The sequence below is a fragment of the Brachionichthys hirsutus genome, chromosome 13 (genome assembly GCF_040956055.1).
Source record: "Brachionichthys hirsutus isolate HB-005 chromosome 13, CSIRO-AGI_Bhir_v1, whole genome shotgun sequence".
NCBI lineage: Eukaryota > Metazoa > Chordata > Actinopteri > Lophiiformes > Brachionichthyidae > Brachionichthys > Brachionichthys hirsutus.
In genome coordinates this window covers 5,893,269-5,918,861 of record NC_090909.1, presented here as the reverse complement: position 1 = coordinate 5,918,861, position 25,593 = coordinate 5,893,269, and the positions used below count along the sequence as shown (strand labels likewise).

The 25,593-nt window shown below is 39.2% G+C and overlaps 1 protein-coding gene across 1 annotated transcript in view; it reads left to right on the top strand.

Annotated features, from left to right (window-relative positions):
* Positions 1 to 25,593, top strand: part of trappc9 (trafficking protein particle complex subunit 9) — an 89,972-nt gene that overhangs the window by 45,042 nt on the left and 19,337 nt on the right. Inside the window, exons 18-20 of the mRNA XM_068747125.1 lie at positions 3,340 to 3,450; positions 10,587 to 10,737; positions 13,209 to 13,299. Of these exons, the coding sequence (XP_068603226.1) occupies positions 3,340 to 3,450; positions 10,587 to 10,737; positions 13,209 to 13,299 (353 nt within the window). The remainder of the gene's footprint in view (positions 1 to 3,339; positions 3,451 to 10,586; positions 10,738 to 13,208; positions 13,300 to 25,593) is intronic.

The window sequence follows — 25,593 nt, the reverse complement described above, 5'->3', positions numbered from 1 at the left end:
CTTTTTTCTCCAACTCAGTTTGTTGCTTATTGTTCTTTTTTCCTGCCACGTATAGGCCAAACCTTATTTTCTGTCATCTTTTCTTCTGCACTTTTGGACCGTATTAAGGTGACACATGTGTTAAAGGAAGTGACAGAGAGGCAGGAAGTGTGAAATGCACAGTGATCCACAGTTGACAGGGAGGTGTTAAAACCCCATTTACTCGACATAGTTTTGTTGTGGGAAATAGATTGCTCTGTGGGGGGACATGAAGTGTTTCTGTGGATCCTGTTTATAACGCTGTCAGTAATTCTTACACTCTGCAGCTCCTATGTGAAGAAAATCGTCCTGAGGTCCACTGCCTTCGGTTCTTATTGGAACTTTGCTTAAATAAAAATAAATTGTGTTTTTTCTGAACTAAAATATTTGTAATCTACAAAAAAAACTTACACCTTACTGTAAATAATATTTCATTGATCTGTTTTGGGTTGGAAGCAGAAATATCAAAAGCAGATATCTTAAAACTGCTATTATTATAACCAAATCTGTCTACATGGTTTAATTGTGCAAAAGATTGAACTGTGCCTTTACTGGTTGATTTTTCATTATTGGATTTTAATTCCGTATTTGACATGGTGCAGATGCTGGCGCGCAAGCAGTGAGCTCTAATTAAATCTTTAAATGTGGATATCAAATTTGAGTCAACTCTCTCCTATTGGCTCCAGTAGTTAAAAATAGCCCATCACGCACAGTGATCCAACCATGTTAATATGTCACATTTTTGTGTCAGTGTGTCTGCAAAATTGATCACAGATTTGCTGCATTGACTGAAGTGTGGGCCCTTTTTCATTGATCTTAGGAATTTTACTTCCACCCTCAGTGTGTTGTTCCCTCTACACATGGAGGGTACAACATGAAAACACCACAAATTCCCAGGGATATGAAATGCGGCCAATGCTAGTTTCATGCTTCATTAAAAAAATCTGTAGGTGTATATAAATCTATTTTATTTATATAGATATATCAATTATATTTATATACATGTGTAATAATACATATGGTATATTGTACTGATATATCATTGATCGATGTTTGCTTTGTTTTTTTTCCTCCACTTCAGAACAGTGTTGATAACTTCACTCTTTTACCTTCTTAAATAGCAATTTAAACAGTCACAGACTGAAATAGAGACAAGTGGTTTCAAGCCCTGTTAGCCCTTTTGAATTATTTATTGAGCTTAGATCTTGGTGCCTTTGCCAGTAGCTCAGCAGAATACTTATCAAAATGATTCAGTGTCGTGATTCAGTTACCTCTGGTTGAAGCACAGAATCGTCTCTTGTCTGTAGACATCCTGCAGCTGTCTCAGTAGCAAGAATTCTTCACTTAAATCCCCCCCAGTCAGTGGAATGTGGAAACTCTTACAAGGTCCTAAGCAACATGACATGTGCCTGCATTCGTGGCTGTTCTTCACTTTATCTTGGGTACTTGGTGCAGGAGAAATGAGCCTGTGTTTCTGAGCAGGGAGGTCTGATTGATTACCTCAGTTGAATGCCCTGGCCTATAAATCTTTACCTCACCCATCTCAGCCTGTTAATCACATCCTCCAACAAAGACAACGAGGCAATTAAAGAAACATGGGTATGCCTTTAAAAATATGCTCCTTTAATTGCCCCCAGAAGTTCATTAGGGACTTGGGCAAGCTCAACATAATCCTCCATTAGCCATGAGATTTAAGAGACTGGGAGGGGAGGGGTTGCTTGAGGCATGCAACTCCTCACAACAAATTATCTGCTACTAGTCGGTGGAGAGACATTCCAAGTTTGCTGTTAAACAACAGGAATTCATAAGGATATATGAATTCCCAGTAGGGAGTTATGAGTATTTACACTATATCGTGCTGTTGAGGTTACATTCTGATGCATTATCTTTCTAATGTTATTGATTGCTATTTCATCAGACTTGATAGCATTGCCATGGTCTATAATAAATATGTGAAACACAATCATTGAAAGCTGTAATTTGCAAGATTTGCTGCGCCATATAAAAACATAATCAACAGAATGCAAATATTAATTGTGGATTTAAAAAAAAAAACAATATTCTTGAAACAACTATCCTGAGATTTTAGTGGATTTTCTGTAGAATTATTTGTGCCGGTGCTGATTGGAAACTCATTGATTGACGCTCATGCTTTAAGAGGCCTTTGTCTCATCTGTATTGTGGTGTCTGAGCATCTCATCTTCCTCTTGGCAAAAACTCATAGATTCTCTATCTTGTTCGAGTCGGGTGAGTTGGCCTGCCAATTGAGCCCAGTAACACCATGGTCAGCAAAAAGCTTAGGCAGTAGTTTAGACACTGTGGGCAAGATGCCTAGTCCTGTAGGAAAAGGAAGTGATGTTGCATATTTATAACCCTTGTTGCGTAACTGGTTACGATGACTTATTTAATGTGTTTTACTGCCACATCGCCTGACGCCACAAACAGGCCTGCAAAATCAGCTCTCGAAAAAATTATTAGATTTGCCTAGATGTCTAGATTTTCTATATATGCTTTATTTGCAGAAGCTACTAATATAACAGCACCAATGTCTGCACATGGTCTGTTGTCTGTCTCTGAGACATCCATTACTTTCATCCATCATTACCAGAGGTGGAAAAAATACGTACTTGGGGTTAAAATCAACTCTTTGAAAATTTGGCATCGTGTCTTGATCTAAATCACAAATTGGCCCGCTTGTGATCTCCATTAGAAAAGCAGGCGGGGGATGATGCGTAGATGGCCGGGTCCAGCCAGGCCTGTAAGCCTGATGAAAGGCACAGCCCCCTTTCATGTCATGACAAGGACTGATGAGCATGTCACACCCGCTCATCCCTTGATCTCTTGCTTTTTTTCTATGTGTGTTTGGCCGTGTATTTTTGGAAAGCAATTGAAATCTCATACATAACACATTAACAAGTCATTGAATTACGCGCTCTACCCACAGTGACACTGGACATTTTGACATTAGTTGCAGCTCAACTTGGTAGAAGCCGATTTAACCTCTATAGATTATATGCATTTCTGATTATTCTGTCTGTCAGTGTGTCTTTTCACTGTATATGATCATTTCATTCGTACGTTTACCTCTTGAAAAAGAAATCCAGAGCTCAAAGAGACTGAGATCTGATTCAATTAAAATCATGCAAAGATAGATTTGGGAGCGACTTATAGGAGATGAGTGATTATAAGTGTTTTGGTATGTGTGTGTGTGGGGGCATCTTTGTCTAAAATGGGCTTCCCATCTGAATGGGAAGCAAAAAATGAACACTTTTGAATGAAGAGTGGTTCTGTATTTACAGTAGTTCTTGTGTTTCTCCACAGCACCCGTCAGTGTCACCTCCTGCTTGACATCTTCAATCCAACAGAGCATGAGCTCACGGTCAGCGCCAAGAACAACCAAGACCTGGTTCTTCATGCCAGCGAGTGCCAGAGGTTTGTGGAACGTTTGTCTTACTACATGCAGATTGTTTGACCCGAGATCGATGGCAATTACTTGCTGCCATATTCCTCAAGAGCATTTGTTTTTTAACACTGCTTCTTACACTATAATCTTAAATCACCCACATCTTCTCAGTTAATCATGGCCTTTCGTATCCTATGAGCCAACTTTTTTCTTGGTAAGAAAAGAAATCCAAAATGTGTGTATGATATTTTATTATTTTATTTTATTTTATTCGCTCGTCCCATATTAGCCATATTTTCTCCCTATCCAGTGGAAAGTGGCATATCGTGATTCCTGTGAGCGTCGTCTCCCCCAGTGCATCAAGCAGAGATACACTGGGGATGACTCATAAGCCTTCATCGCAGCAGTGAAATGTTCCCATTTGAAGGGAATTAGTGGGTGGATAAGGATCTTTTACACATCATCCATCTTTCAAAAAATGTTTTGAGTGCAATTTCCCCAATTAAGAAGTTTGACATCTCTCACTGGCATTATCATAAAGCGCATTACGTCAGCATTAGAGGTCAGAATGCATTATGTACCAGTTGCGAAGTTGATTTGAACAAGAAGCTGACGCTCTCTGACACAAAATGCCCTTGAGGCAAAAAATGTCAAAGCTGCGCATGTTTATATATAGACTTGGATGAGTTTCCCCCTTTTCAGTGACATTCCCTGTAGACACGCCCCATTGCCTCCACTAATCAGTGCCTCCATCCATTCGAGATGTCTCCGTAAGCATGACAGACATAAATTCATTCTCAGAAGATTAGCTGTGCTCCAGAATATTGATTCTTTTCACAGTATACAATATTCCTGCCAGATAATCCCAGCTCAGTTTAAGCAAGACACTCATCATTTATTTTCACACGAACCAAACACAAGTGCAGATTATTCAGAGCGTGGCAGGATACAGAGACCATGCCACAGATTTGTAGTTCTCCCCGTCTGCTGAAGCATATTGTGATTGTCTCTTCAACTCATTCTCCCTCGACATTGGGTGGTCTTTGTCATTTCATATTTCTTCTTGTTCTATGATGAATGAGGTGTCAGGCGCAATATGTTTTCCGAGGTCTTCGGCCAGGACTGCCGAAGTCATAAGGCTTCAATTTGACAGTCGCAAAAATGACTCTGTCAGTTAATCCTCACTGCAACAAATGATTTTTAATAATATCCACTGAAGTTCATGGGCACACAAAAGAAAAAGGGAGTTAAATCCATCATGCATGAAGAGACACAGCAGTTTAAACAGTAACTTTAATAGTTTCTCGACTTGTGTCCGCATGAGTGGAACATTTTAACAGCGATGCTCAAAGTTGCTAAATGAATGTGATTGGTTGTTTAAGCAGGCGTTTCAGTGTGAACAATATGAGGGCAACATGTGCCTGGCTACGGTGCGTTGCATAGCCTTGCTTTTATATTCAAGGTCATTCAAAGACGTGCATTTTAAAAGGTTTTATCCCATTGTTGCTGTTACTTAATGGCCTCTAAATGCGAATGGTCACTTTGATGTTTGAGACGGCAAGGTTCCAGAAGACTGCTCTGATGCCACACTGTGATGCGCAATATTTGCTTTTCTCAGTGTTCGCTTTGAACAGAGGGGAACAAAGACTTGTTTTTGCATGTAGGCTGTGAATTTAGTCGGACAAACAGTGCACACAGTGTGGAATTTTATAGTTCACAGTACCTTTCGCAAATACAAGTATTTTAATCTGCTATTTAGCATGTCAACAGTATGGATGGTCATTAAAACAATCAAGACAATAAAGGAATCTACTTTAATTTAGTGAGGTTCTAACCATTAAATGTTTGATACTGATGCTGCAACGTGCTACATATATTCATTATTATGCTGCACCATGCGAGTCTGGTTTCTTGGCAAACTAAATGAACTCAGGATGACGGATGAACCCCGCGGTTATTCCATGGTTGCTACTTTTTTAAATCACCTTTAGCTGAGAAAAATGATCGGGCTGTAACGGCCACTGATCTGCAAAAACAGAATGTAAATTAACGCTCTTCTCACATATTTGTTTCTTTTGAAGAAAGAGTAGTAATCCTGTGTACTATCAGACAATCCTAACATTTGCATGACTGAATCTTCCCGCTTATGAACAAATTATGATCAGACTAAGTGATGAAGCAAAGTGTCTCTAATTAATATGAGTTGGGGGGGAGAGAAATCTATTATATAAGATGTTAGGATGGGAAATTATTTCCATCGAGCAAATTCATAGGCATTCTAATTACCTGAGTTTGACTGAAAGACTGTGAAGTCCCTTAGTGGGTGATTCTTTTGTATAGGGTTGTTGCAAGTGATTGAACAGTATCTAATTATCAGAATTGATGAGCAGGGACCCAGAGGCTCTTGCCTCTAGCCGTCAGCTGTATAAATATAGTCAGTGGGAGAGCATCTTTGTGATATTGTCCCTCTGCCCATCACCAGCATCTTCCTGGAGATATTTCTGCATGGAGCTCTCTCCTATGAACATCATGGGAAAGCTTCAGTGTTTTCTGTTATTTTTATTCCTTTTAGCTCTTTTCCAAGTTAGGGTTAGGGAACTGTCCTTTTCATAAAATAAGTTCCCTGAGTGAGAGTGCAAGCTCTGCCGGCGAAAAGTAAGCAAAACAACAATAGAAAGTTGTGGTCCACAATCCACTTACTTTGATCCTTTCTATCGGCATAAGCACCTCCTCTCTCAAGTCTGATTTCTAATAATTCCAAAATGCCCCATAAAGAGCTCCTCGGTCTTATCAGCAAAGATAAAAAAAATAGCTCACCCTGTCAACCCTAGTGATAATCTATAAATCCTTAATTTAAATGACTTCAGCTCGTCTGTACAGATGCATTCTTCCACACTATCCACATGCAATAATTGAGGGTAAGTGTTCGTTTTTTACTACAGCTCATCATGTTGAGCGAGACTTGGATGGATGGAGCATCGCTGCCTCTGCAGCCACTGCAGGGTACAAAGGGTTAAAGAGCCGCAGTCTAAAAATAGACTGTTGTTCTCGCCTGCCTCTGCACAAGCCTCTATGGATCCCCGCCCTTAAGCTCTAGCACGTGAGATAAAAATAACCCTGTTTGTGAAAACATAAACTCACACACGGTACGTTCTTCGCTCTCCGCTTTTCCCACTGGTGAAACACAAATACTGTAAAAAAGCACGACCAAAAGACACTGGTTGGGAAAAATATTTTTTTTAGTTCTGTTCTACTGCATTGGGATCTGTTAAAGCTGTGCAAGTTGCTTACAGCTTGCTCATAATCATACACTAGAGAAAACCTGCACATGCTGTAGTAAAGAACAAGGTGCCTATAAATCAAAACTTCACACAGGTACCTTTACGCTGAGTTGCTACAGTACTACAGAAACTGGAAGCAAGCGTCTGCACACCGAGATGTGTATCTGTAGTTTACATTACAGATACACACGAGTTTGTATACCTCACCTTTTGAAATTATCTGTGCCTTTGCCGAGGTCAGATAGTCCATAAGCTTTCATATTATTATCATGTATTTTTGATCTGAGACAGCACAGCTCCTAATTGATAAGAGGTCATTTCACTGTGACCGCCTCATCTTTAGCTGGTGTTATTTCTGCCATTAAAAATAGGCATCACTGCCTTTGCTTATTGCATGATGGTGGTAATTAGCAATATAGTGTCAGAGGTTGTACATGGACAAGATGATACTGCATTTAGTGCTATGAGTCTGTTTTGCTTTTAGACCTTTTTTTCCACTGGTCGCTGATAAAGTAAGTGGTAAAACGACTGAAGATATTTTCTTTCTTTCATAAATAAAGCTGAACCCAGCCATCCTCTAGGGAACGTCATTTCGACTGCTAATTTCCCAGCCCCCCCAATCACTGCTTAGTGATCAAATGACAGGGTTGACTGTATGGAAACTGAGAGGCTTGTCGATAGTCTAGTGTAAGGCCTCCCCCCCCCCCCCCCAATACAATACTCTGATGTCGCAGGAAAACCTGGATTTCCTTATTCAAGAAAACCAATTTACAAATCAAAGGAAGTGAGAAATGAGAAAATTGTGTTTACAACCAATTTTACAATGTTTCAGATGCACAGGATACCCAAAGTCCTGTTTTCACTGCTTTAATGTGCAATTCTTTCATTCCTTCCCCATTTGAAGTGTCAATTTGAATGCGACTGGCTACCTCACAGTAATTACATGTCCAAAGTAAAGCAGTCACAGCCCTCGCCAGACAGCTTTTCCCATTTAGCTGCCATTTGCATTGTTGCAATGATATATTTTTAGACTTTATGTGTAATGTGTGCTTTTGAAGATGACTGACTGAAAAGCAACAGCCATCTGAAGATGGGACATAAGCTTCGTGCCACTAATCTTCAAAGGTGTATAAATCTGAGTGTGTTGCAGCAAAAGCAGGAGCTTTCCTTTCCTGTTTGTTTTGAAGTCATAATTGTTATTTAATTTGTGTTCTGCTTTGTTGTAAAGGCTGTGAAATGATAATTGCACTGGCTTCTCTCCTCCACCTTTCTTTTGAGGTATGTGAGTCTCTGGACTCATCGTTTTGTTTGTTTGCTTGTTTTGTTTAAGCATAATTGTATTATCTACAGTTAATCAGAAAGGTGAGGTAGCATATACATTATAATATCACTCGGTGTCCAAATACACTTTATTTGTCCTGTCACATAAGCATGTTTTTTTTGTCATCTTTTTATCTTGAATTTCACATGTCTAAAAGCAGCACTCAACATGGATGAAACTGATGCTCAGTCACAGTTTGATTGTTGTTGTCACTAAATATTTCTTTAAAACTGGATGGTCTGTTGCGGTATTTTTTCCTACCAAGTGTTCTTGGTTCATTTGCACATTTCTTCATGGAAAGTATATAGTAGGGGTGTCCACCACTCTCCATAGCTCCCCCCCCCCATTTCTCCTTAGAATATCTAGGGGGGCAGATAGATAGATAGTCATCACAACTATCTCCGGATCAATCCCCCACCCCCTTTCTTGTCCACCTACGTTGTACATTCTATGTGTCTTTTTAATTTATTGTTATTTTATATCTGTGGTGTAATATATTTTTATTTTATTTTATTGGTTTTGGTTTATTTGCATTGTTAAATGTCGATGATTTATGTACTAAGGACTTTCAACGGAAACAAGACCGCAAGGGCTTTTTTTAAATGCTCCTCAGACAGAATGTTTGACTGTACTTGTACTGTAATACATACTACTGTTTGACTGTACTTGTACTCTAACATTCTACCTAATAAATATATTCATCATCAAACATGTCTTTCAGCTCTTGACTCTCTAGAGTTCTGTAATAGGAGAAAGAATAGATTCTCTTGGTGTTTCTGTTTTTGAAAGGAGTGTACAGTGTCAAGACTATTATGTTACTGGCTATGAGGTCACAGGTGAGGTCTTGGCTTGGAACACCAATATATGGAATCTTGGATGTGACACTTGACATGACCTTTGGTAACAGCTGCACTGGTCCTTGTGAAAATGTAAAACAAATCCATAGTGTTAGAAGGAGAAACTTTAGCTTGGGGGTGTTTGTTCAGAATAGGTGAATAATTTATCACTTACTAGGCTGCACAGAACAGTCTGCATTGGCCATCATGAGCCAAAAATATAAAATGCTTTTTGCTCAAAGTGTTTCACCAGAACTGTTGTGAATTTCTCAGACTTTCTTATCATGGCGTTTTCTTAGCATTAGAGCTAACTCTGCAGCAGAGTGTGCCTGCCCCTCAAGTATCAGGATTCTGTGAATGAATATATTCAAGTTTCCATTACATGCAGTCACAGGATATTTTATTAACAGGGCATTTAACTACATTTTCAGCAATCCAGGAAGCTTGGACAGCAAACTCTCCGGTCAACAAGCTCACAAAAGGCTCTTTATTTTTTAACTCTGACTTTCTTCTTGACTTTGAGGTTGAGAATGTCAAACAGCCTTACATCTATTGTGTCCCAGGTATGCAACATCAAGGGAAATCATACCCAAAGCTCTTTTCATTTTGTTGATGTGGGTAGGCTATGCCAATCACCTCCTGCTGCTGCAGAGCTTTTTCAATTTTGGCAAAGCTAATAACTATTATCTAAAAGCAGATTCTTGAATGGCCTTCAGGATCTCAGTCACAATTGTCTCTGTGGTCTTTCCTTTTAATTCGACAACGTGAAGCTGTTTCATTGCCGTCGTGCTGCCGTCATACACTGTACTGTACAATGTCTTTCTCATGGAATTTGACACTTTAAGAAATTCAACCTGGAAGTCCTGTTTGTCCGGGGTAGTTTCCCGTCCTGTTAACAGGTCATCAGTTCATTATGTAACCACGTTTTGACATACAAACTAACACAGAAACTTTGTCTCACAAAGATTCTGTGTCATTTGTTGTTTACAGTCTACAACTTAAAATGTGTCATACAATGTATATGCAAAGACATCCGCCAGCCCAGCAAAGCCATATTCCTCAAGGGAAAGCTAAATATCCCAGAATGGAGATGGAAGGCTCCCCAGGGCAGTGGTATCTGTGGGTGTTCAGCCAATACTGTTCTTCCCCCGCTGCCAATTGAACAAGAAGAATTACAAGAGGAGCAGCGGAACTATTGTTTTCATCTGGACCAAGATGTACAAATGGAAATTCTCTCATCATGAAAGTCTTATGTTATTTAAATGGAATTTGTTTCTTGGAAAGAGCCATTTCTTATCATCCACATCTCATCTCTGTACTTGTCACTTTTCTTACTCTTAACTTCTTGAATCCTTCTCTTTACTTAATTGGCACTGATCTTTCTTCCTTCTTTCTTCTGTCTCATCAAAAAGAATGTTTAGAATAATAAATTGCCGTGCTTTGTAATCATGTTAATGCTATTTTTTGGTGAAAATACTGTCTGTCGATCCAGAAAATTGTGAATAAAAATAAAGATTATCTTTGATGAAAAGCATTAATAAATCCCTATTGTATTTGTATATTTTTGCCTTAATATCTAAATATTATCTTGAAGCTACATCAAGCTAAAATGTGACATTTTTTAATACAACAGTTATTTTAAGATGACGTTTCTGTGGTTTCCTTTTGGTCACTCGGAAATAACAAGTAAGTATAAAACCATTAAGGTTACCTTTCTCTTGTTGTAGGATGGCCATCCAGGTTGACAAGTTTGACTTTGAGAGTCTTCCGCAGCCGGACCAGGGGGCGGTTCACTTCAATCCCAAACAGCTGGAGGAGGAGCGACAGCACGCCCAGGGCTCCCAGATAAACAGCAAGCTGGGCATCTGTTGGAGCATCATATCCTTCCTGTGGCTGCATGTATGGCAGAGTTGTATCAGAAAAGCCTGCCTGAGCTGAGATCTCAGAGAAAGAAAGTGGCTAAAGACGGTGAAGGTTTATGATTTTAACTTAATATTCATAGTTTCCTCCTGAACCAAAGGCAAAAGAAAAAATTCCACACCGATGTTTTCAGAATTATGTTTGTTGTCATCAGTCGAATCAGCAGCTCTGACAGATGGGACATTTTTTTGAGGTGATGTCTTAATATCTACATGTGTGGATATGCAGGGTTGACATTCTAACAGCGCTATAGTATGACATTGTCCCATAGGTACTTGTCTGTGGGCAAGCTTTGTTCAAGATAATATTTAAGGCCATAATAAGAAACATGCTGCCATGTGTCAGTGATAATGTATTCACACCCTATAGGACAACATTTGTGCCTGAGCAGGATTTAAAATGAAAAATCCTCCACGGTCACAGTCAAACAGCGTCTCTGATATTTTTCAAGCTTTTGGGCCAGGAATAAAAAATTATATTTAGGACATGTATTGCCACTACACACAGTATATGTCTGATTAGATTAAACAAGAGTCACCGTTCTCATTTCAAGTCATATTGAAAACAACAATGTAACTTTATTGCCATCCCAAACCTGTTTCCTTGTACATTCAGCCCTATTCTTTGCTGGCTAAAACTTCAAACACTTTATAATACTTATCTTATTTATTCGGCATTCATACAGACCGACACAAAAATGATCAGTTGATTTTTTTTTAAAGTGAAGTTGCTTCCTGCTTCTCTACAGCACGTGACTCAGCTTTCTCAAGTCGTGCGCAGCAAAAATTCTGCTCTAGGGTGGATTTTTCCTTTGCAACATGAACAACTAGTGAAATAAATGATTTGATTACAGTGCATGCCACACTCTGAAGCACAACACTTGCCCCTGAGCAAAGTAATAGTAATTTTAATTTGTAATTTATGAGATTCTTGCAATATCATTCATGTTTTTTGCATATTGATTTGCTCGCTGTGACGTATAAAGTATGGGCATTGAAAAAAACTCTCAGGGAGTTTGTTACACATGGCTTCCCCTTGAAGAGGTCATTGCTAAGTTCATAAATCATTTTTGTGTGCTGATTTTCATTTATGTCTCTACAGCTCTCATTGTCAACCTGAATGTCCACAACAGTTATCATACAATGTTGAGTTTAGGGTTGTAGCGATACACTAATCTCACGATATGATGTGATACACGATGCACGGTATTTGGCTCACGATCCAATTCAATCCGATTCAATAAGCTCATTTTAAAGGGACAAAGTTATGTTGGGGACAGCTTGTGAGTGTTCCATTGACACAATATATGGCTCTGCAAATGCTGGACAAAATGAATCAAAGATGTGGTAATAAAATTAGTTTAAACAGTGTAAGCTTACAAGCTTTTGAAAAGCAAAGTGAACAATGGAGAGTTAAAGTGCAGCAAGTGGCCTTCTTTGGCAGCTTTTGTTTTTGAGCTGTGAATCGATTACTACGGTAAGCAGAAAAACGCCTCTCCACATAACTGCAGATCAAGATGTATCCTGTTCAAGCCATGATTTCAGCCCCAAACAGAGCTGAAGATCCTTACTGTGAGAAATATACCCTGTAAAGCAAGAGATTCCTGCTTTAGAGAATTAGAATCTTGGAGAATTAGAATCTTACTGTGACAGTGCTCAAACATCTGAGCTGTACAGATGGATATATACTGTAAATGCTAGTTGCTCACTGCTGTTACTCAACAGTACAACTGACATCTTCCAGTAGCAATTATGTGTTAATTGAACTTTAATTGGTCAAAACCACAACTCAGATCGTTAATTTAGAGTGAAATGCAAGCACATTATATGAAATGTAATCCAGTATGAGTCAAAACTCTGAGTCTTGAAGCAATTGAACAGTGGAAGCACATCAAGGCAACTTGTTTTATTTAGAAGCCTTTCTCTACATGCATACTGTAGTGTCCCTCAGGTGAAAACGCGCTGCTCGTCTCAGCCATTATTCCAAATGTCAGCTGAGTAAATGATCAGTGGTGTACTCTTCATAATGTACAGTATTATCTAGATAATTGCTTTCTGGCATCCGTATTTGTTTGCATGCAGCATTCATGCATTATATACAAACTTACCCTGTGATCAGTTTAATGTTACAATTAATGGCAGCTCACAGAAGCAGGCTCTCAATGGATCCAAAATGTGGACGGGCTTTGTAGATAAAATGTGTTTATTATTTTTGCATGTACCTCTAATGTTCGGTCCCAATTTGTATTAATATATTAGTAATATTATATATCACATAATCATAATATGCAACACTAGTATTCCTTTTGTTTGTAACTAGTGTCATAATGTTAAGGTATTCTTTAAGAGTAAACTGCAGACTTGACCATTTTTATTAGTACTTTTATACACCTGACGACTTTCCCTGCTGCTATCCTTAACCTTTCCCACCCTTCGCTGCAGCGCCAAGGAGAAGCCAGTGTAGAGGGAGTCCTCAACCAGCTGGTCCTGGAGCACCTGCAGCTGGCTCCTTTGCAGTGGGGTGAGTCTCTTTATTGTGTGTTTTGCGTGTCTGCATTACTGTTCACTTATGTAATTACATCATTCATGACACTGTAAAGCTTCTTAAATTTAGAGAAAACCTGTACAGTATATAAATTAAATTGTAATCATTTTTGACTTTTATACAGTTCATTGTCATTTTCTTCATAATTAGATTTTCTCTGAATTAGTTTTCCTTCCAATCATGCCATTTTATCACTTTACCTACCAGTTGGTGCATCAACTTCAGAGCTGGTCTCAAGCCATGTTTTATATTTGCATTTATAATGGACTACAAGCTATTTTAGAGAATGTAGACAGTCAGCTTGAGAGATGGGGGGGTACAGCAAATCTTTAGGAGCATTTTCAGGTTGCATCATCTGTGATCATCTTTTGAAATCACTTTTGATTCGCTGCATATGTTTGTTGTCAGAGAGCCGTTGTCTCTCTTCTTTAGTCATCCTGGGTTATCCTGTTTTTGCAAAGATGAAACCAAACTGCGCCCAACAGCAGATCAAGCATCCAAGAATCGTTTGAGACAAAAATAAGGGCAACGGGGTTGGACACATCACTGGATTTAGTGTTCGTCAGTTATTCTGGCATTTGACATTCACTTTCTTCCGTGAGCAAACAATCCTGACAGTAAAGCTGTTGAACATTCATCTGTCTTTGGGCTAATGATTTATAGTGTTTGTCAAATCTCAGGGCAGACAGTTGGGTTGTTTCCTCACTTGTTTTTTCTTTAAAGGTAGTTTTGCAGTTTAAGTCTGGTTATATTACAAGTCTTGCTGATTACGAGCCAGCGAATTTGCCCCAGCCTATAGGATGCCTTTATCAGGGATGCAGAGACTATCAGCGGCTCAATTACTGCTATAGCACATGCATTTCCCCAGTGTTCAATTTGATGACTTAATGCAGTTTTGTCTTTAAAACCCTCAAACTTACAACGAAGCTGTGAAAGTGATTTTTGATTAAAGTGCAGTGATGTTTAAGGCTGAAGCTTTGTGTTTCATTGCAGTTGTTTCAGGTTTCATATTTTGAATCACTCGTGCTACTTGACAGAAATTATTACCTTTTGAAAGGTCCTCCTAATAGTTGGAATGATCATTTCCTATTCTTAGCTTTCTGAGCCATTTTTTCCTACTGTAGCTGGTAATGATAATAAATGGATGCTATTTGCAAATCTAAAAGCTACATACTTCATAATATTATTGTTCATTCTAAAGCTAAATAGCAATTATCTGTCTAAAATGGACACTGAATTTTTGTGTGTGCATATTTTCTAGAGTTGTGACTTTGGGTTAGGTCAATAGATCATGCATGCAGGACTTCAGAATGATGCATTAATAGCAGGTATCTGTTCTGCGTCACTGTGCATGTTCATTTTAACTCACCACGTTTTGCAGAGCCCACCTTCGTATACTGCACAGGTCCTCTTATGTGATTATCTGTGTTTATGGCGGGTTCATTAATCCAAGAAATGCTTCAATGCCACTTCGCCGTTGATGTTCGGCAGCTAAGTGCATGATCCATTTCTAGAGGACCATTATTCTACGACTCCATTAGCATTTCTGTTTTTTTTCCCGTGCACATATAAAGAAAACTGTCATCTTCCACCTGTGCTGTCAGAGTACTGAAGCATGGGGCGTGCTTTTTAATTTAAAGAAGCATACCATGCAAGTATGATAACTAAACTGTAGCATGAGAACAACGTTTTACACTGGGCTCAGCCAGTTGTGCGTCATGAGAAACCTGATGCCTCTTTATGATCTGCTACAACAGAAATATATGAATATTTGATCACACAGGTTCCAGTAAGTGGACGACATGGAAACTGCTTGTCTGTTTTATGGCGTTGTGTTTGTTTCCAAGCTCATTATTATTATTGACTGGGTAGAATACTGTGGCCGTGAGTAAACGATGCTACCTCTGGGCTGAATCATCCCCGCGGTTGATTAATCAGAGCAGCAATAATTTAAGAAAATATCATATAATAAGAATCACTGAATACTTACACAGGAATATTGCTTTTTTTTTAAAGTGATGCAGCCTCGTGTTTGTACTGAATTTAATTTATGGCACTCAGGCGACAACTTTGACGATTAAAACGTTCAACTTTCCTCTTAATGTTTTAAACTTGTTTGAAAAGAAACACAAAAGAACTTGCCTTGGAAATAAATATAAATGTTTTTGCCTTCTTCCCTTTATCATTTTATTTTCTTAATGCCCCTAATATACTGTGAAGAGATATGGTAGTCACGAGTCCATCCTTCCATTATTTTGTTTCTGTAACTCAAAAAACTGTTCAGTATGTTTAATGTAACTTCGTACACACATCTTGTCACCATTATTATTATTATTTGTTTAATATGTAAAAAGTCTAATTACAATCACTTAATTTGTGTTTTTCCTTTAAAGTGATAAAACTATGGGCGCTTTCAAGCCTTCCTGTTTTAACCTTTGGGACTTCATTTTGATCCTGATCAGAATTGCAAAATTGGCTGAGGCTTTTCATCCAAACAAAAGGAGGTAATCTCAATTGCGATCATATTGAACTATGGTTTGCGTCGTTCACAGTATGATAGTTTTTTTTTTATGGTTAAAGCTTTCAGAATAAATTCTAGAAAGTTAAAAATGAGCCCGGGTAATGGATTAGGACATAACAAGATGAAGTATTTCACTGAGTCATGATGAATGAATAACGAACGCATTGAGAGAAGAGACAAGGACAGGTGTGAAAATGCTTACCTGAATGTGGAAAAAGTTCAGTAAACATCATGTACATGCTTACATCATGAGGAGGCATGTACCCCGTGCATCATACATGAGGTCATCATCATCATGTAGATGATGACGACAGGACGTGGGTATGTGATGAAATCATGAACATGGTCGGAAAAATTGTCATGTGAACTTAAAACCAATGGAATACATCTTACACATTGTAACAAAACCTGATTCTTAAATTGGACCTTGACTTGGATTGTACCGTTAATCTAAAATTATTTTTGATAATGAAAGTTATATAAGCCTCCAGTGTTTGATTTCTTATTTCAACCGTGTGTTGTATACTGCGTACTCGACAGATTAAGAGCACAATATATTGCGAGGTATCATTTTCTGCTCGAGCAATGAAAATCTGTCTGGAAGATGCTCTGGTATTCCCTCTCAGAATGTGAAATAGAATTCCACTAAACTGGATTTGTTGAGCGTGCTTTTCTGAAAAGCGTAGAAGGGTTTAAAAACACTCTAAATGTCAAGACAGCAGCCCAGCACATTCTCAGCTATTGTTTTTCTGTAGCTTGCTGCCTGACTGGGTTAATTACCTGCAAGAAAATTGTATTGCACTCCAAAAAAATATAAAGTCTACTTTTCATTATATTGAGGAACTCAAATAAAATCCAGCTTCTATCAGATCATACTTTTATTATTATTATTATTATTTTTAAATGACATTTGTTTTATAACTTTATTAAAAATCCAGTGTGCAGAATTCCATTTGAGTAAGTTTAAAACAGACACAAAGGGCAGGAAGATTCCTGTCTCCCAGGTTATGATGCTTGAACAGGTGGCCTCATTTTTATTTTTTATTTATTTATTTATTTGTTTTATTTTTTGCGCAGCCTGGCATATGTACGGTAAATAGCTCTATTGATTACGGCTCCTCAGCTGTCAATTTGATTAAAGCCCAAGAGGTGCACCTTGTGATAGGATATGCTGTGTCAACTTAATGGCGTGTTGCTAAATAAACAGTCAGCAGGCCAATCAGACATAGCTCTCTGACGCATCATACCAGGTTATGGTGATCCTGTGCTACAGGAGAGACAGACGGGAAGTCTCTGAACAAGAAATATTTAATCATCCCTTTTGAGGGAAGGGGTTCTTTGGTGCACTGTAGTATTAAGTTATTACTATTAGCAACGTGAATATTCACTATAATATTGTAGAGCACATTAAATATTATGTAGCGAGGCTATTTTTCACATAAAAAGCCACCAAGAGTCAGAAATATGCAAAATTAAATTAAATTGGAGCCTCATAGACAAACCTAACACTCCTCTCCACTCATTGAATTTTCATGAGATAATCAATACAGATAGGCTTTGATTTTCAGCATTATGTGCAGTTGAGTGCTGTAACCAAGCAGTGAGATGGAAAACAGTGAGCCTGAATACGGACTTTGCACCCACCCCCTCACCCTCTATCAGTCTGCCACCAGCAACCCATCTCAATGGAATACAAATTCACCCATGAATGGAAAGACAAATGTTTAGCCTAGGAGATAGATGGAAAGAGGAGGGAGGGGGGCGCATTCTATAAAAGGCAGAGAGATAATTTAATAAGAAAGTGCTTCTGAACTGGCCCACCCAATCACCCCCCCCCCCCCCCCACACACACACACACACACACACAAGTGGAGCAGTCACAAACACACAGTACACCTCTAATCATATACCTTTGTCAGGTGTCCAGTTGCCATGAGTAGTGCAGGGTTGACAAATGATGCTGCCACAGCCCCGAGTCACCTGAAATCCTCTCGTGATGAGGGTGTTAGTCAGAACCGCTGCCCGGAGACAGACGATAGGACCGGGTGCCTGAATGGCTGAAATGAAAGCTAGGTATTTGACTGCACCTATAACTGGTGATTGTCAAATCTGTGAGCATCTAACAACTCCACCCTCCACTGCAGTGATCTACACCACAGTGGAGGATGGAATTTGAGAAATATTAAATAAACTCCTGCATACTTTAGGATGACATTAGTCCAGTCGGTAATAAAGGATCCATTGGTTGTTGTGCATTTGTTTTATTGTAGATTTCCTTAGCTATAAAAACAAATATGCTATTATCTATCTGCCTCTTTTGATTGGAAGTCTGTCCAAGGCATAGCCTGCCTTTTGTCTCTGGATGGGAGTTGGCAAAATGATAATGGTTATCATTTAAGTTATAAAGTTAGTCCAAAGAGGAAGCAGATATATCATAAATAGCTTTAATCTTAATCCAAAACATTTGTTGAAATTATTCTTTTTTTTGGAGAAAATATTCCTTGATTATTTTCAGGGAGTATTAAGCAACTGTTTAAATTACACAACAGATTAACCATTAATGTATTTATAATTCACGTTCTAAATGGGCAAAATGTTTTTGTGTACAGCACACGTTTTATCAGCTTTGTTCGGTGCACTTTCACATGTATTTCTACACTACAAAGAGAACTTAACAGTCAATACCAGATGTGGATGGGTTTTTTTTAACAAAAATCTAATCCTGCTAGCCTCCATGGTCCGTAATTCTCTCCAATCTTCCTTTTCTCTACCCCCTCCGAGTTCACCCATTGTCCTTGTGCTGCCTGCGACCCTGCCTGAGCACATCTTACAATCTCCTCCAGCCTATGAATTTCTTCCACTATCATTTTCCTCTTTTCATCTATAGAAGCCACTCCACATGGGTTCCCCGGCACCCAAACCTAGGCCTCCCTGCCCACGCTGAACATGGCGAATGATATCTATGTGCCTAAGGGCTACCTGTGCCTGTTGTACTGCTTGTTTTTGGCTCCATTTCCTCCCTGCTTTGACCATGGGTGCTACCCTGCTCACCATTAAGTGAGGGCCATTTCCACCCTCACCTTAGCACACTTACACACACTTCTGTCACATTTGATAATGGCAGCTCCAAAATGCTTGTTCCATACAAGGTCGCCCTACCCTCGGCAGCGTGGAACTCTGTACACAGACTGTACTAATATATTACACTACAGTAGAACTTTTAAAAATGATTAATTACCCTCGCCGAAGTGGAGGCGAGGGTATTGCAATTGGGTGCGTTTGTTTGTTTGCTTGTTTGTCTGTCCGAGCGCATAACTCAAAAACTAGTAACCCAATCGACTTGAAATCTTTACACAAGCAAGGTTCTGTCCATGGCTCGGTCCTCCCCGAGAATGGCGTTGATCCGGATCTGGATTCAGATTCTAGAATTATTTTTACATCTGGAATTGTGCCTGTGCTGTAAACTGTCACTTTAAGAGGGAGGGAAACGAATGGCATGATGGGAAAAAGAGTCCAGAAGGAGTCTTGTAGTACGTTCCGGAGCAGCAAGCTAGAGCAGGTTTGGCCCCTCTGATCCGGAAGCCCTGTTTACTGTCTCGCAAGATCCAATAGTCTTTTGGAGGTGAGGGTCTGCAATCTCTGATTGTCTTTCTAGTTTTACATTGACAAGGTTGTTAGCAGTAATCAGAGAATGGACAAACTAATCCTTGAGCCTGTTCCGTGGTAACATGTAGACTCCAGGATCTATGGAGAAACCAGTCCACAAGAATCTGCTTGTCTGGACGTCTTCCCAGCCTGCCACTCCTTTTGACCATGGTGGAGTATGACATAGCCTGTCGGATGGAATGAAGTCATTCCTCTGTACTTATCTGCCACTATTGATCCTTTTCAACAATGCTTTGTTGCCACAGGCTCATAATCAGATATTTTCTCATATGAGTGGACCAACTCTTGTGACTGCTTTCTATGCCTTCAAATCTTTATTTGTCCCCAGAGTGAAATCGAGGAAGGGAAGAATACAGAGTCTGTTTTATCTTTCACCACTCATCTTGTGTAATAATAAAATATGGCTCATTGGGATACAAGACCTGTGGCTATAGTTACTCAAAAACAATCTCAGAAATGCATTGTTCAGCCTTAGGAAGACGTGGCAGTTACAGGTCAGAACAATTTACAATGTTACCAGGAGAAGCAGACGTTTGCATTCAAATTGCTCAGTCCTTTTGTATGTAATCAGAACAGTTGCATTTTTATTTAAATGCCTGCCTTGTATACCCCTGTTTGTCATGTCATCTGTCTTGTTACATTTATCTCAGAAGATGCAGCAGGTGGTCCATCATGTTTGACTTTGGTGCATCAACTGTTGGCCAATAAGACGTTAGGTGACAGGTCTGTGTTAACCCTGTGGGTAACTGACACTTTCTACAAACCATTTGGACTGATCCTGCCCCATGGTGACAGGTTTCTGCCCCCGAAAAATACTGGCCAGCAAGCACCTACTGAGAACCGCTGAGATGACTTGGTTAACCTGCCCTAGAGTGCTAGCCCAATGAGTAAAGTCAGAGGCCTTGCTTTGCATTTGACAGCATATTATGAGGATATTTCAAGGGGCGCCGAGGATCATTGCAGCATTATAGTGTGCGTGAAAAGCAGAGATGTATTTTAGGAAACACTTGACGAGAATACAGCTGTCTTTTTCTCATTTTTTTATTTTCACTTTCTTAGCTCTCTTTCCCACATGCATACCCACACACTCAGCATCAAGTAATTTGATGCTGAATTCTGAACTCTGACTGTTATTGTCACGAGATAAAACTTTTCACCTCAAGAAATCAATAGAGGTGGTGCCGGTGGACAACATAATCAATATGAATGATCGTCATGTGCTATCAGCCTAATTGCTACTCTTTACCAGCTTTCACAGCTGACAGCAAATGCACATCAGCGGATTCACAATAGAATATTAATGAACTCAAAATGTCCCAGTTAAGAAGTGCTGAGGTCAAATTACACAACTTCATTTCTGATGCGAGTCGAACTGACCTCAGTATAAACAACTCCACTGGGTGATTACAATTGATTGCAATTTTCCTTTTCAATTAAATCATTGAGCGTTTAGTAATTCATATTTTCAGGAAAACATTACTTTATGGTCAGGTGGAAATCTAGCAAATATATTTTTATAAACATTAAAATTGCCCACTACTACTTCATTTACAGCACAATTATAGAGTAAATATGGATTAGATTTGTCTTAAAGCAAAATCTAATCTCATGAAAGGGTGTTACATCAATCTCAATCTATGTTGCACAAAGAAAATAATGATGTCATCGTTGCTCCAGTTTTCAAAGACAGTCTACGAACTCATGATTTTTTTTGATATGTCCTTGTCCAGTTTGTCCCAGACGGTGATAAACCAAATGGAATTAAATAAAAACTGCAGTCATGTCCCTTACAAATGATGTTCTTACATGGATCTGGCTTTTTTTTTGGAGGGGGGGGGGTCTTTTTGCTGTGTGCAATGTCAATCTGAGAGACTGTTACACTGAAGTCAACCTCTGTCAGCTATAAACATTATCGCTGAAGATGTCCACCACTTTCTGAACTTTTATGTTTGTCTCCCTTTGGGTATAAACTCCACTCTGGAATGTTCTTATCCTCCAAACTATATAATCTGTTCTTTGTTGGATTATTTTTGAAAATGTTTCTAATTTTTCAAATCTACATCCCCCCACTCCCCCACTACTTCAATAGCTGGATGAAACATTTCACACACCCAACATGGCCGAAATGCCATATTATGTGGTCTTCTTTGTGTTTATGTTGCGCTTTCATTTTAGCTCCAGGGACATCCTTTTGTTCTCATCCTTTGTCTGGCCATGCCATTATTTTGCCCACCTGGTATCTAAAGACAGTCATGGCGTGGTTAGTAATTAGCTGCTGGGATCCCTCTTGCTAGTCTGTTTTCAATGCTGGCTTTGTCTGCAAACATAATACCACTTTCCCTCAGATGCAGCAATCACATGGAAGCAACAGCTACTTGTAGCAGGTGGCTGATCTTTTCATGTTATGAAGATGTGTGTGTTCTGCTAAATAGCACACAATGTGATTTCAATTTAATTGTAGGCAGACTGGGTCCAGCAACGTTGCTCAATTTCCTGCCAAAATCAACAGAGCATTTTGGCTCCTTCCCCAATTCAAAAATATCCGACAGAGTAACTCACACCTCGAAGAGTTCTGAGCTCCATCGTTTGCACCTAACAGATTCCATAATCGGCTAGGATTAAAAAGTCATGTGTCTGAGCCTGGCTGTCTGCCAGCTGAAATACCTGATTTCGCTGCATTTATTTTCTTCTGCTCCACAGCCTTTGGGATAGAGAAAATTCAGCTTTTTTAGCCACTTATATGTCCTAGTATCACTTTTTATTTGGCTTGTAGTATTTAGTACATCCGCAGATTGTTTTTTTAGTGTCTTGCCATATTTAATATGTCAATGTTTGAATAATAGAATACAAAACATTGACATTTTCCATCATAAATGCTGCTGTGCATATAGTAAGTCATTATCATATTTTAGAGTGACTCTGTCAACTGTTTTCAAGAATTAAAATTTTATAAATGAGTCTCTCTCGCTCTGCATTCTAAACTGAACAGCTGGGTTCAGTGTTGTGTATGTACTGTGTGTGTGTGTGAATATGTTTGTGTGTGTTGATCGGGTGGGGCGGGGGTCCACTTCTTTCTCCCCACAGAGCCGGTGTTGTACTATAGGTTAAGCGGGGAGTCACAACAAGTTATGACAGATTGACCAATGGGTTTGAGCCGGGCAGCAGAGACAACTCTCCCACAGATACGAACACAGAGGATCGTTTTCTGAGCCTGAGTGTGTGTATCCCAGAAATCTTTCCACTGTTCTCTGTTCTCCCTTTTTTCATTTTGTCAGTAATTCTTACAAAAATCAGTGGTTTTCTTGAAAAACCCTAATCTGACAAACAGATATTATAGTAATTTGAGAGTCTGTTGTATTTAATCTGTTGTCCAGACATTTGTCCGTGCTGTACATTCCTTTAGGTTTACACAGTATTAAGATGACTGTATTCACAACAGTATTTACTTGTATATAAAGATATTAAACAGTAATTAGGAAGGCATCAGAGCCCGTCGAACAGGGAGAAAGAGGAGATGAGATGCAGTAACTGAGGAGCAGATTTATTAGGCCCGAGCGCATATCTAGGCGCAAGGGGCTCTTGCTTTTGTTGATTTTGTTATTGATGCATGCTTTCAACCATCAGCAGCCATTAATGAAGAAAAATCAGTCACTCCTTTCAAACTGACACTTTTACTGAATAATTTCCCAACATGATACCACTTCATTCCTCAAAGAGCTCTTACATCTGGAACCTTGAATATATATATATATATATATAAAATACTTTTTCATAAATACATTTTTCAGAGAAAGGATATGAAATTATTATTCTGCCAGAGCGCATGCTATGTGGCGCTGCTCTGAATTATAAATGAAAGCAGAAGGGCCTTAGGTCTGCCCTCTTGCCTGAGCGTGATTCAGTCAGTATGGAGGGAGCAGAGCTCGGTCACATAACAGGCGAACACACATGCATAAACTCAATCTGGGAGTCCACCGGGTTCCACAATATTAGAATCAGTGATGCTATACATATTTATCAAGCGTATCAGGACAGAGACGGCCTCTAAACCCAAATTATTGCTACTTCTTGATTCGTACAGGTTTTATACAGAATTTGACCAAACTGCACTGCTTGTAATTCATGTGTCATATTTTGCTCACTCTACTCTGAGCTCACTGAAGGAATTGTAAGTAATTCTTATACTGACATTTCAGATTTTAATGAACACAATCCATCTTGTTAATCTTTTTATTCTGATATTATACATTTTTCAAGTTTAAATTATGCTTTTTTTTTAGCCTTGCCTTCAATCAAAGATGCCAATAAGTATATAAATACATTTACAGTGAAAGACACTGTGCTAATCTACACTTTTACAAACTGAAACATGACTTGTTGTGTTTTATGTGTAAGTGTGTGGGTCAGATCGGCTATAACAATACATACGGAAGAAGTGCATTTTAAAAATGGCTTCTGGTGCACTGTAGATGTGACTCGGCTGTCTGTCTGACCGCTGAAAGATGTTTTAGTGTCATCCCGACCTGAGTGCCTGTATACTGGATGCCCTCTGTCCAGCTGCCAGGCTGAGTTAGTCTCCATCCTCACTGCACATGGAGATAAGAGGTTCTTGGAGAGGCATGTTGTGTGAACAAATTTCTGTGTGTTTTGTGTGTCTGTTTTCTGTCCGTCCAGCCATCAACAACAACCCGTGTCACATTGATGCACACATGCAGCATTTATTCATGTTTTCACACTCACTGGTTGGTTGAATCGTCCTGAGGCCATGACTCTGTGTGGTCATTATTTCACAATACTTCTGCTGAATGAAAGACTCCATTTTGAATGGCAGGTTGTATTTAGGCAGGTTATACTTAGTCTGAGCCTTACTTTACCAATTTACATATTTAACAGCAACAGCTGTGGAACCTCCTGCCGTCCTCGGGGCGAGCCCACAGCATATGTCACGTACAGGTAAAATCTAATGAAATGATACCCCGCCCTTTGTTAGTCACACAACATCCTCATGCAGAATCAGAAGGCGGCGTGCAGAGATGCATTGTCGGTTGCTACGGGGGACTATCATATCAAAATGAAATTAAAAGGTTTTTTTTTTAAGTTTGGTCACACTAATTGAGTCACCGTGGTATCAGAGGTGCCGGAGCATCTGCTGTCCGAAAGATGCAAATGTCTAAGACTGAAGGAGGATTTCCATTTTATACTTAGCAGCCATGCTCCTGGCAGTTTTATGCAATCCAACTGTTGTTGTTGTTGTTGCCAGTAAAACATATTTGGTTATTAACATATTTTGCCATCAGGATAATTTCAGAGCCAGTCTTGTATTGGAAAAAAAAGGCATCTTAGCATTTTCATGTATTTCATATAAGCAATAGTTTTCCCAAAAGATTGTGGAAGAATTGGAGGAGTTGTTTATTATGGAAACTGATGTTTTGAGCCATTTGCCTGTATAAAGCAATGATTGTCCGTGTATTGATGGAGAGGCTGGTGGTGTCTTTACTCTTGCCCGGCTCGCCCACACTGCATGTGCACCTGTAGTCGTCTTCCCAATAGGATACACAAGGCAATGAATGCACGGACATCTCCACGATTCTTATGTTCTTTGCAAAGCAAGAGACTTAATATCGGCCTGCACTTCATTTAAACAACCATTTCGAACTCGTTGACAATTTGCACTGCAATCGTACTTTTTTTCAAAAGTTGGTTCAAAAAAGATTGCATGATTGTTGTTAAGGACGAACACTTTAATAGCCACACAGTGCAGATTTTTGGTAGCTCAAGAAAGCAATTTGTATGTCATGATGCAAATGCAAATTTAAATGTGTTTACCATGTACAGGTGGAGATTTAACCTTTTTGTTTGGTCCAATCAAATTAAGTAACCTTCCCGAGGACAGAGTTAGCATTTAGCTTTTAGCAAGGGTCATATCCCATTTTTTATTCCTGCCATTACTGTGATTGGTTAATTGATTTTTGATGCTTTTATCCATGCATCTACATAATGAGGAAGTGCTCCACGTCCAAACTTTGACCAATTTGGTTGAATAATTATTCAGCTCTCTTCTACTTTCCTGAAGTGAATTGCTC